Genomic DNA, 16803 nt, shown 5'->3' with positions numbered 1-16803 from the left:
TATCCTGCTTGAACTCTTACATTGTGCATTGTTTTGTTTCGGTTTTGGTCTCAGCTGGCTTTATCTTGCTCGATGGAAAGACTTTTGAGGTGAAGGGGAACTGGGAGAAAGGATCCAATATCCCTGCGCTTGGCTATGACTTCTGGTACCAGCCACGGCATAATGTCCTGATGAGCACGGAATGGGGAGTCCCAAAAGTCTTGGCATATGGTTTAGACCCAGCAGACCTAAAGACTGGTGAGGGCATGTTTGTTTAAAATTTTGTGAAATTCTGGTCCGGTTTCAGTAAAGCAAGGATTGCATGCAGTGACTCTTCTATGGAAGCTGGTGATTTCATCAGAGTGCATAAGCAAAATTATCATGTTAAGATGTCTACAGAGCTAGTCTATAGCAGTTGTTAATGATCACAATATATATGGCTCCAGACAAAGCAGACAAATGTACTGTAAGTGTTCTTTAAATAGACTGAGCATCAGAAGTTCAGCAAAACCTTAGGAACTAGACTTTCCATACGGGCTGATATAGACTTGTACCCAGTATCAGAATTCAGCTATGCAGGGTAAGGGGCATCTTAATTTAGTCTGTGGCCACCTTGTCCTTCCCAGTCACTGCAATGGGAAACAATGGCAGACCCAAAGGCTACGTCTACACTGGCACCCTTTTCCGGAAATGCTTAAAACGGAACAGTTTTCCATTATAAGTATTTCTGGAAAAAGCGCGTCTACATTGGCAGGATGCTTTTCCGGAAAAGCACTTTTTCCGGAAAAGCGTTCGTGGCCAATGTAGACGCGCTTTTCCGGAAAAAAGCCCCGATCATCATTTTCGCAATCGGGGCTTTTTTGCGGAAAAGACTAACGTGCTGTCTACACTGGCCCTTTTCCGGAATAGTTTTTCCGGAAAAGGACTTTTGCCCGAACGGGAGCAGCATAGTTTTTCCGGAAAAACACTGACAATTTTACAGTAGATCGTCATTGCTTTTCCGGAAAAGCAAGCAGCCAGTGTAGACAGCTGGCAAGTTATTCCGGAAAAGCGCCTGCTTTTCCGGAATAAGTGGCCCAGTGTAGACACAGCCAAACTGTTGGGGACCACACATGCTGCTTTTGAAAAGACCTGCATATAGCTAACCTGGTGTGTGCAAACCTAAGAGTTCAATGAATGGAGGCCCTCTGGTCTCCCAATGAACACATTCTATCTCTGTTTTCTACTGGACACAAGTCAAGGGGTTGTGGTGTGACAAGAATCGCACAATCTGACGCTTGACTCCTCACCTGTGACAATTTTAAAATGGATGAAGGTTTTTGGCATGCTCATATGGTTGAGAGTCAATGCCCATTTGCTATGCTCTTGAGCACTTGAAACCTTTCATATAATCATTGGTCTGAAAGGGACCCGAGAGTCCATTGGTGCAGTTCTCTGCACTCAAGGCAGGACTAAGTATTATTATCTGGCTAGACAATCTCTGACAGGTGTTTGTCTAACTGTAGTATCTATAATGTAGACACAACTCCTTGGCTGTGCTCTAATAATAAAGATTTCATAACCTCCCTAGGCAATTTATTCCCGTGCTTAACAAGATGGGCACCAGACACACATCCCAACCATCCCTCTGTATAATGATGCTAGAGACTAATAGATCTGGGTAACCATTGCTCAGTCAGTCCATCATTTAAATCTCTTGTGAACCAATGAGTCACCTGGATAGGTTCTATCAGAGAGAAGTACATAAGAACGGCCATACTGGGTCAGACCAAAGGTCCATCTAGCCCAGTAGCCTGTCTGCCAACCGTGGCCAGCACCAGGTGCCCCGGAGATGTCCCTCATTACTAAACTTTTTGGTGAAAATTAAAACAAAAAAGCCATTTTTTTATCTGCCATTTCCATATTTTTTTATATTGTTTTCCCTTCCCCCCTCATTGAGTAATGGGCCTATCTTGTCCTTTGTTTTCCTCATGTTCTCATGTATTCCTCTAGGAAAGGCTGCAGCTACAATAACTCTCCTTGCCAGAGGTATTTAATAGCTTAGCTGTCAGTCTGCACTCTCCAAATTGGTTTTTCTCCAAGGCTAAAATCAACTCTCCTGACTTGATTTTGTTTGACTTGATCTCTCAGGGCGCTATGGCCGTTACATTAACGTGTGGGACTGGACCACTCATGTCCTCACCCAATCGATTGACCTGGGGGAAGACTCCATTCCTCTGGAAATTAGATTTCTCCACAATCCAGATGCAGCAGAGGGATATGTTGGCTGTGCTCTGAGTAGTGCAATCCATCGCTTCTACAAGACAGAGGTAAGCTCTCTAGCAGCATGTGGCAAAAAGCAAGCATATTAAACATAAGCATATTTCAGAAAATCACATGGCCATTTAGTGGGAATCATAGATTTGGGCAGCATCTTTTTTTTTTTTTTTTTTTTGGTGCATCCAAGTTCACTAAGTTGTGTAGCTCTATGAAATAATGCATCTCCCAGACAGACTATGTACAGAGCCAAATCTTTGGTCTAGCAGGCCCAGGAAAATACTATTTGTTCCCAGAGGAAATCAGTAGTCCAATACAAATTATTAGACTGGAAGCTCCCACAAACTCTTAAAGTTCTATGTTTTGGGCTAAGTTTCTGAATTCTCAGTGTCGACTGAGCCCTGCCAATGCCTTTACAAAACAGTAAACATTTGGAAATAAGAGGTAGTTAACAAATCCAGTACTTGCTAGATTGGGAGCCCAAGAAGAGCCAATATCCCGTGTGAAACAATATGCCCCCAGTCTCTAACCACTTTAAAATGAACAGTTCAGCTCTTGAGAAATGGGTGGCTTGGAGAGGTCTTGCCAAACAATCTGTTCTTACAATAGCGTTCTTGTTCTGACTGCAATTAATTTGAGAGGACAAGTTAAGTGAGGTAATATCTTGTACTAAAACAACTTCTGTTGGTGGAAGAGACAAAGCTTTCAAGAATACTCAAAGCTCTTCTTCAGGTCTGGGGAAAGTACTTTGTTCACAACTAAGTACAAGGTGAAGTTCACATAAAAGACATTTATTTTGCATCTTATGGTGGATTTAGAGAACAGCTTAAGTGGTATTAAATGGATTTTCCAAGATGCGTAGATCATTATCTAGACTCCTTACAGTGAACTAACTGGCACACTGGCTGCTGTATTTTCCCTCCCATGTTCTTTATGTTCTGTGCTAATGGCTTGTGCAAAGTGGTTGTATTGGGGAGATACAGCCTCAGTTCCATAGACTGCACCAAGCCTCCAAACCCTTCATGGTTTTCCCCCTCTCCTTGGCCTATACCTAAAAGCTAACTTGATCCAGGGTGGCCAACAGATTTTATCAGATGGTGGACAAACTGAGGCTGGGTCAGGCCTGGCTCTGGGCCCCCAGAATGGGTGGGGACTCAGAAGGAAGGTATAGGGTTGGCGGCTACTTCCCTCCAACCATACCTTCAGTGCCCCCCAGAGTGCACCACCTGGGGCTCTGTCAGTGATTTAAAGGGCCCAGAGCACCAGTCCTGCCATTGCCATGGTAGCAGGAGCAGCGGCCAGGAATCTTGGGCCCTGAAGAGTCTGGGGATTAAGTGGACCTTGCATGGCAGCATCAGGGTTCGCCCGCCCACCTCCTCCTCACCCACTGTGGCAGCAGGAGCATAAGTGAGCTTGCTCCACTCTGCCCTGCCACCCTCTTCTCCCAGCCTGCTGCACTCTGCTTCTCTGTAGCAGGGGGAAGCAAAGCTCCCCGACGAAGCTGGGCACAGTGGGATGGAAGGTCAGGGCAGAGCGGAGCAGGTTGCTAGGCTGTTCTAGCTTTCACCACCTGTGGGGTGAGTGGGGAGGGAGGTGAACCCTGCTGCCACTGTGCCATGCCCCCATAATTGTCTGGGCCATGTTTCTCGGGAGAGGGAGCCAGGTGGTGGGGTGAGGCTTGGGGAAGGGGTGGAATGGGCGTGGGGCCTGTGGGAGTGGGCTTACCCCAACCCCTGTACCTGGGATACTGAGGGGGGAGTGTTGCCCCAGGCCTCTGCGCCCCCCCTCAGGATGGCCTGATGTGGGCTTTCCAGGACAGGTGCCCCCTTGGCCTGGGTTGATTTAGCTAAATCATACAACATTCACATCCCAGAGAGACTTAGGTAAATTGATTAAAGCCCTGGTACAGACACTGCTAGGACAATGGATTCTTCCATACACCTAGCTGCAGCCTCTCAGAGGGGTGATTAACTCAGAACCCTGTATGTTGATGTAGCACATGTCTATACTGCAGCAGCGCTGTTGTAGTGCCATAGCTGTGCCACTGTAGCATCTGTAGTGTAGACACAACCCCTAATCTGTGCTCAAAACCTAAGCTATTGTTGAGGTCCAATGAACTATGCTTCTATTTTTAGTACTGACAGGTGGTGTAATCATTAACTCTGTGCTTCCAATTAGTCGCTTATTTACTATTCACCTTGATTGTTAACGTATATTTGCAGTACCTTGGTATATTCTAGGTATACACTATCACGTACTTAGTCTGCCTCTGCCTTGCATAACTGAGTTCTTGTTGACTTACCGCAATGGAATATTATGTTTACTCTTGACAGAATGGAAATTGGGCAGCAGAGAAGGTGGTCCAAGTGCCCAGCAAGAAGGTGGAGGGTTGGATGTTTCCTGAAATGCCAGGTTAGTGAAAGCACATTTAAAAATGTTTCTCCAGCATGTATCAGGTTCTGCAGCTAGGTTGAGCATCTTGTCAATGAACGGCAAACACTTTTTGCAGGAAACATATGGAGGAGCTTATTAGTTATACAAGTACTTAGGCATACCCTCAGAAAATTGCAAGTAACCCTCAAATGGCAAATCTATTTGTATTAAGACCTGCCAATGTGTGTTGGGAGTGGAAATCTGGCTCATCTTAACTGAAGCTCTAAGGAGGGGGCCAGCATCTCGTCCAATGGAAGATTCTTCTGCTATCCCCTTTGAACTCCAAGATGGATCCTTTGGACCCTTACCCGTTAATCATCACTCTCACACAATAGTTATCACCTTCTCCCTGAGGTAGCTGGTTGCCCTTGAGCAGATATATGGGAGGGTGAATGCCAACTGGCCCCGGTATTTGGGGCACCCCTTCCTCATCTAAAGGGACTTGCGGGTCTCTCAACTGAGATCCAGATCACTGGTTGGCCCACTTTCCAATTGGACCTTCTCCTTTCAATCCATGCCTCTCGTCCTTCCACATCTCCAATTTAACGACCATAACATCACTGCCTGCAGTTTTCTCCCCATGCCCCCAATAGTAGAAACAGTGTCTGTAAAGCACCAACATGTCTCTCCAGCCCTTGGAGGACTCATTGCCACATCGAGTCTTCTTTTTCCAGGCGTGGTTTTATTCTCCTTCTATAAAACTTAAGCAAAACCTCAAAACAAAACTGTTTCTCGGCCCGGCCTTGGCTACAGTTCCCAGTGGCTTTTCCCTGTTTCCTTTCTGTCCTTCCTATTTCAGGGCTGACTACTGGAGGCCATCTTCCTCTTGTCCTTCCTCAGCCCTCCTTCAGGCCATTTGCCTTGAAGTTACCTTTCTCCAGCACCTCCCTGAGGTGCCAAGAACTCTTCTGTAGCTTGTCTTGCTGGCAGATCTTTCATCCTTTGTAGCCATCTCAGGACCCCCTCCCAGCTAGGCACAATAATTAAACAGCTACATAGTCTAGCTCAGTGTTTCTCAACCAGTGATATGAAAACCCTTAGGGGTACTTGAGAGAAGTCTGGGAGATACGTCAACACACCTGAAATTTGGAGAAAACTGAATTTTTGTTTTAAGTTTTACAGCAATTTATTATTTTTGTACTTTTTACATCCAAAAATTTCATCGCCTGCTCAGCTACGATTAAGTTGTTTAAACAAGTGTGTTACAATGGTAGAAAAAAATGTGTGTGTCTGAAAACTGTAGGTACTGGGGGTACTTATAATTTGTTTTTTTAAAAAGGGGTACTTTATAAAAGAAAGGTTGAGAAACACTGCTCTAGCTGACCTAGATCAGATAGAAAGGTAGCCATTCAATCATAGATGAGTCTGGGTCCAACTCCTACAGATGCCAGCCTGTGCGGGGAACCTATTCCTTCCCAAAGCAGCTTAAACATGCCGATCCTGGATCCATGGATCAGTTTGGATTCTCCAACATAGTGTCCATGTGGATCATGCTAATATTCTATCACTAGCTGCTGACTGAGAATACTCTAGCTTGAGGAGTAGGTTCTGGTCAGCTGTTCTTGTGAACTACCGTGCAGGAGACTGGGTTTGGTTCCTCCACCCGTGCGGGCTGCTTGGAGTTTGAAAGACGGTGCTTGGGGCCCAGGTTTCATATCTGAACTAGGTTTGTCTGATGTGGGTCTGTGCTGAAGTCCTGTGGCTGGGATTCTAAGCGAGACTGATGCATGGCCATGCGAGCTGCTCTCTCAGTGTGTCCTGACTCCACCTCTGTCTGCTCTCTCTAAGGTCTCATTACCGACATCCTGATCTCACTGGATGACAGGTACCTGTATTTCAGCAACTGGCTCCATGGAGACATTCGCCAATATGACATCTCCAACACTCGGAAGCCCAAACTGGTGGGACAGGTAAACCAGAGTCATAAAGGCTTCTTTTACTCGGTTGTGAAGCTGGGGATCCCCATCTCTTTAGGAGAGAAAAGGATAGTTTTATTTTGCATAGGGGATAGATGGTCAGTTCCGTGCCTTCATGGCCGTATTCCTTTCATACATGCAGACCCTCCTGGGCATGCTAGACGGGGGAAGGCGTTGCCTTCCCAAACTGCCAGCCTGGTTCTGCCCACACTCCACCCCAGAACGCCTACTGTAGGCGTTCTGGGGCGGAGTGTTGCTGCCCCTGAGCACCTGCCCTCCCCAGGCTCTAGGGCCACAGAGGCTGGAACTGCGGGCCCTCCTCCCTCTCCATGCTTCAGGGCCAGGGAGGCTGGGGCCATGCACCCTCTGCCCCCTCCATGCTCTGGGGCTGGGGGGGGGGCCGGTGCCGTGTGCTCTCCACCCTCCCTGAGCTTTGGGGCCAGGGAGGCTGGGGCCTGTGCTGCCACCTCTGTGGTGCTGTGGGGATAGCTTGGGGCCTGGGCAGAAGGGGCAAGGCTGTGGGCTTGTCTTCCCCAGCCCTACCTTCACTCACTGCCCATGCAGCCCCTGATGTCTTTGTGGCACATCCCTTTGTTTACAGGTGTTCCTGGGAGGCAAAATCCCAAGAGACGGGCCAATAGTGGTGGTGGAAGACCACGAGCTGAACTGTCAGCCAGAGCCTTTTGTGATCCAGGTGAGCAATGCTGGCTCTTTCCCCACTCCTCCGTTAAGTCTCATCTCTACTGGCAGCTCTCTCAGTGCATGCAGCTCACACTTCCTATGTGAGTGCCAGATTCTGCACATTTTACTAAGGGAAAACTGCCATCTATGTACAATAGGACTTTTGTGTCACTAGATGCTGTGTAATGAGGCCCTTTCTGGCATAACCCAGTCTATGTATGTAGCTGGGACACATCCCAAGAACCAGAGGCATGGATTTAAAGGAAAGAATCCAACTGGAAAATGCACTCCCCCTTGAACAACTAATGATTTCAGCAAGCAGTCAATCTTGATTAGAACTGAACTTTGCCCAAATGCTGGGGGTCCCCACCCCAAGAATCTAGGAATGCTGGCTGGCTGATGTTCTGCCAGGAGCAGAACCTGCCATGCTGATGGGCTCCCTGTTGTTGTGTTCTTCTTTCCTTGTGATGCCACTGCCAGCTTATAAACCCAAGTCTTGTTTTCCTGTAACACCAGGGGAAGAGAGTTCAAGGTGGACCTCAGATGATCCAGCTGAGCTTGGATGGCAAGAGACTGTATGTCACCACTTCCCTCTACAGCGCATGGGACAAGCAGTTTTACCCAGATCTTGTCAAGTAAGAAACCTTTCTTGGATGAGAAAACTTACGGCCATAGGCAGCTGTGCCTACCGCAGAAGCCCCTCAGTGGAAGTGGGTGATGTTTGTTTGCAGCACCTCCAATGACGCATGGATGTGGGCAGGAAGAAGGGACATAAAACCCTGCTTAATTGTTTAAATGATTAAAGGGCGAGCAGGGGGGACTGCTCCAGGTCCAGTAGGGCTGGAGCAGTCGTCCCGGTTGCTGCAACCAGGCAGGAGCACAAATACACACCCTGCTGCAGATGGAGGCTGCTGCAGCTGGCCAGAGCAGCCCCTAACTATGGTGAATCCCACAGGGCTGGAGTAGCCCCCTGCCCATGGTGAGCGGGGGACTGCTCCAGTCCTTGCTGGTTAACCATTCACCTCCCTCGCAGGAAGACTGGCTTTATTAGCTCGTTGCACACTACTAACCTACATGAGGGTTTAACACACCTGTAAGAATTAGCCCACATTTTATAGGTACAACAGAACATGAGCATCTGCCCACTTTAACAGTGTCTGATGTTGAAATCATTCTTCCAGTCCTGCAGCAGGGTGGTCGGGGAAGAATTCATTAGATAACCTAGCCTACGGGAAACCTATATTCTTCTCCGGGTGATGTCCCCGTGGGTACTCCACTATTGGTGACAGGACGTCCCGTCACCGCAAAGCAGAGCTTTTTTGAGCAGTTGTCAGCAGGCCATGTGTGTGCGCAAAGAGCGCCGAGCGCCACTCTCACTTTGGTGCCCTATGCACACAACCCAACCTCCCTCCTCTCCCCCCCTTCAGTACCTCTTCTACTGCCTTTGGTCACAGACGGAGCTCTTTGTTCACCTCAATGTTTCATCCTCCTCACGGAGAAAATGAGTTAGCCTTATCCCTTCTCTTCAGATTATTATTATTATTTGTGTTTTATCTCTTCATTCCTGAAAAAGAAAAGAAAAAAAGATGAAGAGAAAATGAAACAACAAGAGCAAACAGGGAGGCAAAAGAAGGCGAGAGAAACTGCAGAGTGTCAGTTAACACCTCTGCGAGATTCAGACGTTCACTGACTACACAATGCTGGGTTTGCCTGGCTTTAAGGAATGTGAGACATTTCAGGAGCCAATACCGGTCTCAGACAAACATTCAGCCTGCATTTGCTGCTTAGGGGAAGCTCATGTGCCCCCAATATGTGATCATTGCTGCAGTCTCACAGCCAGAGCCAGGGGAGATAGGGAGATCCAGCTCCGAATGATTTTGTTCAAGAAAGCTATTCAACTGGCTAAGGACTCACAATCCTCTTTGCCTCCAGGGCAGGCTCAATACAAAAAGAGTTACCTCCCTGCTGCCCCACAAATGCCCAGAAAAGAGACCGTCCCCCTTGAAATCATTGTCTCCCAGTGTGGCCAAAGGGAACACACCGGGCACTTCTGGCACCATGTAGTAGGCTCTTAGTTTGGCACAGCTACTGCCGCACTGTGAATGGCCCCAGTGCCAAAAAAAGCATCATCGGCGCCACAGAGCTTTCACCGGTGCGCGTCCACGTCGGTGCCGGCAATACTAAGAGACGTGGCACCGACAAAAGTGGCACCATCAAACAAACAGCCCGCACACAAGGGGCTCATGTCAAACCCATGCTCCTCAGCACCTGAGCCAATACCTCCCCCCAAAGGGACCTCGGCACCAGCACATTCCGCTCACCATGACAGGAGCCAGGCACAATGCGCTTTGCTGGCACCTGAGATAAGCAGCAGGCATGGCGCTCCTCTCCTCCCGTCCCCTCCAGGGACACTTCTCCACTGCCATTCTCAACGTATGCTTCCTCACACTATGTGGGTTCTCCTGTACTTTCTGAGCATGTTGTGTTTCATGATGATGATTAGAGGAACTTTTTCTCATCACAACGCTCCTCCCCCACTACTTATCATCATCTCTATTACCACCACGGTAGACCACGGCATCCGCTCTGGTATTCGGAGTGGCCATATTCTCAACCCCACCACCCTCCCTGCTGGTCGTCATGGGACCACTGCGTTTCACGTAGAAGACGGTCCACAGCCGCATCTACTCCAGCAAGGAAACCTCCTCCACTCTTGCCAGCCCGTACCATGCCAACCACTGTGGACTCGGACGAGAAGGAGGGTCAAATCCCTGATGAACACATGGAAGTCCAAGACCATGGAGATTTTCCGGCCAATAATTGATCATCATCCCCTGATGAAGCGGTAATACCAGAAGATTCTCACCCGACAGATGATTTGAAGCAATTCCAAGAGCTTTTCAGAAGAGTAGCTGTGAGAAAAGACGTCCAGTTGTAGGAAGTCAAGGAGAAACAACATCGTCTCCTGAAGAACATTTAGTCTCAGATGAAATTTGGCAAATGCCTGCTTAGCTGCATAGCAGCAAGGTCTCACGTACTACACTTCGAACACTTGACATGTACACATCTCCGTATCACCGGAAGCATTATACCCCATAGAACAGAAATAGAGACAGCTATCACAACTGTGCACAACAAAAGCCATACGACTATAACCGTCCCAGACAATGAACTCAAAGAAAGTGCCCACCTCAGTCCTGGTCTTCCAGTTCCCAGGCAACTAAGCAGCAAATTTGAACATTTGGTCGAGGGTCCGCCCGACTTCTCCTTTCATCCTCTGCCAACAAGCCACTACCACCTGTTCACCAACAGACTTTGTCTCTTTTACCGCCAATGGGACTCTATAACATCAGACTAGTGGGTGCTAGAAATCATCTGCACAGGATATGTCATCTCCTTCACATCTCTTCCCCTTACCCTTCTCCCTTCCCTGTCCCTCTTCAGGGATTCCTCTCATGAAGCTCTTCTCAAACAAGAAATCAATCACCTCCTCTATTTAGGAGCAATAGAGAGGGTACTGGATGCTTTCTGGGGAAGAGGAGTCTACTCCAAATACTTCCTGATTCAGAAGCACACAGAGGGCTGGAGACCTATATTAGATCTCCGCAAGCTAAACAAATTCCTGCGGAAACAACAATTCAGGATGGTAACTCTGGCTTCAATTATACCAGAACTGGATGAAGGGGACTGGTTCACAGCCCTCGACCTACAGGACGCATATTTTCACATCCCCATACACCCATCACACAGATGGTACCTCTGATTCACTGCGGGAGATGACCACTTCCAGTACAGAGTCCTACCTTTCGGCTGTCCTCTGCCCCCCTGGGTCTTTTCAAAGGTCCTTGCTGCAGTTACAGCTTACCTCCGGCAGCAGGAAGTCGTGATCTTTCTATACTTAGGTAACTGCCTTATAAAAGGCCAGACCCATGTGGAAACTACCAACATAGTCTCAAGAACCAAACATTTGTGCTATCATCTGGGCCTCCTGATAAACGAACAGAAATCAACTCTGGAGCCCGCACAGGGCATAGAGTTCATTGGGGCCTGTCTCGACTCATTGACTCCCACACCACCACTTCACTGAGCTATGCGACCTCGTGACTATATTAACTACCGGCCCTTCCACTACGGCACTTACCTGCCTCCAATTGATGGGACATATGGCTCCCACCACTTGCGTCGTCCAGTATGCATGCCTCCATTTCCGAGCTCTGCAGCACTGGCTAGCATCTGTCTACCAGCCTGCTCATCATTCTCTGCACAAGCAGGTCATCGTTCCCAAGAAGGTGCTGGACTCACTCAGATGATGGATGCTACCCAGAAACCACCTAGCAGGAGTACCCTTTCACCAACCCAAACCATCGATACAGATTACGACTGATGCCTCCTTCATGGGCTGGGGTGCACACCTGCACCAGTACGTCGTTCAGGGCAAATGGTTGCTGCACGAATCTGCCCTGCATATAAGTCTCATCAAACTCAGGGCTGTGATGAATGCTTGCAACCACTTTGTCACCATCATCGCCAATCGTGCTGTGCATATACTTACCGACAATATGACCACAATGTTTTATATAAACAGACAGGGAGGGGCCCACTCCCCGTCACTCTGTGCAGAAGCAACCTACTTCTGGAATTGGTACATCCATCACGGGATCACCCTCAAAGCGTCATACTTACCTGGGTGGACAACATCTGGGCAGACGCGCTGAGCCGCAATTTTTCAATCGATCATGAGTAGGAACTACACTCCACAGTGCTTATTTCCATCTTTTGCCATTGGGGATATCCTTCCATAGATCTCTCTGCAACCCCCAGCAACACCAAGTGCTCCCGCTTCTGTTCATGAGTGGCACTGGGCAAAAGTTCCCAGAACATTCCTGGGATCCACTGGGACAAGCCCCTACACTACACTTTCCCTGGCATCCTATTCATTCCCAGAATCCTATGCAAGATCTGTACGGACTGAGCTCTGGTCATCTTCCTAGCTCCATCATGAGCCAGATAAACCTGGTTCCCATACCTACACTTGATGTCCATAGCAAGGCCTTATTGCTCCTGTCCCGTCACGATATCCTCTTCCAGGATGGAGGCAAACTGCTTCAGCCCCAACCCCACACTCTTCACCTGCATGCGTGGCTCCTGTCTGGTTCCACGGAACAGAATCCCTGTTCAGAACAAGTGAGATCTGTTCTTCTACTGAGTAGAAGATCATCAACCAGAGCCACTTACCTGCAGAAATGGAAGCGGTTTTCCTCTTGGTGTCAGCAGGTCACAACATACCACTTCATTATATTCTCAACTACATATACCACCTGAAAACCGGAGGCTTATCAATCTCCTTTGTCAAAGTACACCACAAACTAATAGATGGATCATCTGTCTTTACACACCCCATAACAAGGAGGTTCCTGAAGGGTCTCCAGAACATCTACCCTCCACATAATGTTCCTCCCCCTTCCTGGGACCTGAACCTAGTTCTGGACTGTCTCATGAGATCTCCCTTTAAGCCCATAACAACTTGCCCACTCCTACTAATTAAGGTGTTATTCTTGACAGCCATCATCTCTACAAGGAGAGTTAGTGAGACAGGAGCCCTCAGGGTGGGTCCACTATATACAATCTTTACCAAGGACAAAGTGACCTTACGACCGTACCCAACATTTTTACCCAAGATCAGCATGGCTTTCCATGTCAACGAGCCCATCGCACTACCAACATTTTTCCCAAGCCTAATGCATCCGCCAGGGATGCGATGCTCCTTACCCTCGACATCTGCAGGGCTCTGGCCTTTTATATAGACAGGACACAGTCATTCTGGAGGTCCCCACATCTGTTCATATCCATCACGACACATTCAAAGGGCACACCAATTTCTGTGCAACGTTATCTCCAAATACATAACATCGTGTATACTGCCGTGCTGTGCCCTCCGCAACAAACCATTGACAGTTCCACTGAATGCATGTTCGACCCATGCCACTGCAACTTCCACGGCTTTCCAAGGCAACGTGGCCCTTAAGGACATGTACCTAGCTGCCACTTGGTCATCAGACCACACTTTTGCCAGACACTATGCCATAATGCCTCAATTGGCAGCAGGTACAGTAGTGGCTACTGTGGTATTATCTTCAGCTGCCAAGAAGTGACTCCAAATCCCACCATCCATGGCTAGTACTGGTTTGTAGTCACCAGGGCTGTGTCCAGACTCAGGGGTTTTTTCGAAAAAAGTAGCCTTTTTTCGAAAAAACCTCACCTGCGTCTAGACTGCAGCCGCGTTCTTTCGAAATTAAATCGAAAGAACGCGGCTTTTCTTTCGATGGTGGTAAACCTCAATTTACGAGGAAGAACGCCTTCTTTCGAAAGTTCCTCTTTCGAAAGAAGGCGTTCTTGAATGTAAATAGGGCTTCTTCGAAAGAGAGCATCCAGACTCACTGGATGCTTTCTTTCAAAAAAGCAAGCCGCTTTTTCGAAAGTTCAACGTGCAGTCTAGACGCTCTCTTTGCACCCATGGAGGCATCACCTGAAGAAGAAAAGAAAGCTACTCATCCTGTGCAGTAACGACTTCTTCGAGGCGTGTTCCCCCGTGGGTGCTCCACAACCCTCCCTCCCTCCCCTCTACTCAGCGTCTTAGTCACTTGGGCGGAGAGGAACTGAAGGGGGAGTCGGGCCGGGTGCGCAGTGCATCAAAGCGAGAGCGGCATGAGGTGCTCTTGACGCATGTGCAGCCCGCTGACAACTGCTCAAAAAAGCTCCACTCTGCAGCTCTGGGAAGTCCCATCACCTACAGGGGAGCACTCACGGGGACACACACCTTGAACAGTCATTACTGCACAGGGTGAGTACTTCCTTTTGCTTCCATACATTCAATACTCAAATTGCTCCACATGCTCAATATTGAATTGCTCAGATACCTTTATTTTTATTACACGAAACAGATAGTTTCCCACATGATTACATGAGGGCCTGGTGCAGCTTGCTTCTCACTTGCAGTTAATACATAGCTACACGTCTAGTCATAGTCACCTCTCGTTCATTGGCTGCATTAGGTCAAAGTTTTCAAGGGAGCGGTGTAACTCTCTGAGTGTGACCCCCAGGCCTCTGCTGGGGGTTCAGTGGAGTTCAGAGAACCTGCACTGTAATGACGCTGAAAACTTTGCCTATCACAATGGGTTAGGGATTACATTTGGGTTAGGGATGTGAAAGTGTAGTTGTGTACATGGTTAACTGATGAGCCTGGGCTCATTAGTTAACCTTCATGGTTCCACGCAGCCCTCCCCGCCCAACACCTCATGAGTAAGAGGAGCAGGAAGCTGGTACTCACCGGGAGCTGGCTTTGAAGCTGGCTCTCCACAAGCATCAGCTTCTGGAGAGCCACCTGCCCCCCACCCTGGCTGCTGCCTCTGATACAGTAGGGGGGTGGAGAAGGAGCCAATATGTGGTTACACTTACACAGTTTTCAGCAGTTACATGTTTACCTAAATAAGCTCATTTTAACCTCCTTGGTCTGGGTCCCTGACTGGAATTCCAGTTCTGAGCACCCTTGCAGTGTGCAAACGTTGAAGCTGGGGGCTCATCTATACACTGTCTAAAGGAACTCTTGTTTAACTAGAAAATCTTGAAGAGAAGAGCAAAATGTAGGAATCTCTTAAACCAGCCCTCTTTTTTCCCCCCTCCCAACATGTGCTTTCTTGTCCCTTGTTCAGGGAAGGCTCTGTCATGCTGCAGATTGATGTGAACACCGAAAAAGGTGGACTGAAGGTGAACAAACATTTCCTAGTGGATTTTGGGAAAGAACCGAATGGACCCGTACTCGCTCATGAGCTCCGCTACCCTGGTGGAGACTGCAGCTCTGATATCTGGATCTAATTGTGGCATGTAGGTGCTTGTTGGGGTGTGTGGGTGTGTGTGTCTCGCTCTCTCATCTCAATGATCGGTGTATAAAGGCATAGGTGGGTCTGATCAGATGGGGCTTTGTCACTACAGCTGTCTAGATTTTCGTGGGTGCTAAGCCACAGAAGCCCTGTACCTGCTTGCATGCTCCTGGCTGAGACAGCCAAGGGCATGTCTCCAGCCACAGAATATGGTGTCTTGCTTACTTCTCTACCCTCTCCTATGCTTGATGGCCTGTCTATTCACTGATGGCCATAAACATGTAGGAGTCTGACTCCTGGGGGTCATCTGTAAAGAGGGATTCTGGCAGCTGCCTTCATGCCAAAGTCTCCTAAATGATGCTACAGACATTAACATCTTGCTAGACTTCCTAAATGGGAAGAGTTAATGGAGGGGCCAGGGCTATTTGGGGCACGTATATGAACCCTTCTGCCAGGTAGCGCCGGCAGCAGCCAGAGACAGGTTCAATATTTAGGGGTTCCTTTTCATCCATCTCATACAGAACTGGCTTGAGCCCCCACCCAGTAGCCTGGGAAATTCACACACACCTAGGCGCCTCTGAGAGGCAATGCTTTTATAATTAGGCTTGGACTTAAATTCTTCTCCATCCAGTCTCTGGGCCTAATAACAAGGAACCTGTGATCTGCATGTCTAGGGTGGTAGCCAAGACCAAATACAACAGCCCTGTGCCAGCACAAGGCTCCAACCATTCTTTGTAATGACTAGTTTCCTATTTTAATCCCATACAAGAGAGTGGTGGAAACATTGATTTTTCTCTTTCCAGTAAACTTTAATCATTCAAGCTTTAGAGGGTTTTTTTGTACTCAAACATTAAATGGATTAAGGTAAAGTGAAAATGTAAAGCACAATAACTGAATACTGCATGTAGGGACACCCTTATTCCAGCACAGAGAACTTGTTTCTGTTTAATTTCATGCATTTATGATTTAGTCAATGGCCTATTGCACAGCATTGTGTAAACAGGATTGGGTTGTAGTCCAAAAATTGATGTCTGTTTCCTGAAGCTGGTTTGTATTTTCTTTCTTGTGCAGCAACGGAGCACTGAAACTGCTTAAACAAATAATAAAATTGTTTTTTGCACCACTTAAATTTCCATGTCCTAACTTTTAACTCTTCCACATCTTTCAGGGAGCAGAATATGTAAGAGAGTGATTCATTAATCATGTTTCTAAAAATGAAGGAAACCCATGTGCCTAAAATCTCTTATGGGGCGGGCACTACCAAATTCACAGTCCATTTTGGTTCATTTTGTTAAAAATTGCAAATTTCAGCAATTTAAATTTGAAATTTTCTCATGTTGTTGTAATTGTAGGGGTCTTTACTGAAAAAGAAGTTGGAGGAAGGGTTGCAAGGTTTTGCTGGGGGATTGCAGTACTGCTGCCCATAGTTCTATGCTGGGCAGCTGGAGGGCAGTAACTACTGCCTGGGAAGTCCACTCTGAACATAGAACTACTGCAAGCAGCGGTGCAAAAATAAGGACGGCCTGGCATGGTATTGCCACTGCATCTGTTCTGCTTCTGAGTGTCCAGAGAATAGCCACTACTCTGCACCCGCCCAGCTCTAGAGGCAGCGTGGAAGTAGGGGTGGCAGGACCGTGACCTCAACCCCCTCACATAACCTT

The 16803-nt window shown here is 47.9% G+C and overlaps 1 protein-coding gene across 2 annotated transcripts in view; it reads left to right on the top strand.

Annotated features, from left to right (window-relative positions):
- SELENBP1 (selenium binding protein 1) overlaps positions 1-16265 on the top strand; it is a 44341-nt gene extending 28076 nt beyond the window's left edge. For both annotated transcript variants that reach the window (XM_006113944.5, XM_006113943.5), the window contains exons 6-12: positions 55-237; positions 2110-2288; positions 4569-4647; positions 6457-6578; positions 7186-7278; positions 7782-7900; positions 14975-16265. In XM_006113944.5, the coding sequence (XP_006114006.1) occupies positions 55-237; positions 2110-2288; positions 4569-4647; positions 6457-6578; positions 7186-7278; positions 7782-7900; positions 14975-15137 (938 nt within the window). In that variant the 3' untranslated portion in view covers positions 15138-16265. The remainder of the gene's footprint in view (positions 1-54; positions 238-2109; positions 2289-4568; positions 4648-6456; positions 6579-7185; positions 7279-7781; positions 7901-14974) is intronic.
- The last annotated feature ends 538 nt before the right edge of the window (positions 16266-16803 follow it).

The sequence above is a fragment of the Pelodiscus sinensis genome, chromosome 22 (assembly GCF_052426305.1).
Source record: "Pelodiscus sinensis isolate ZL-2025 chromosome 22, ASM5242630v1, whole genome shotgun sequence".
NCBI lineage: Eukaryota > Metazoa > Chordata > Testudines > Trionychidae > Pelodiscus > Pelodiscus sinensis.
This window is presented reverse-complemented; position numbering and strand designations above follow the sequence as displayed.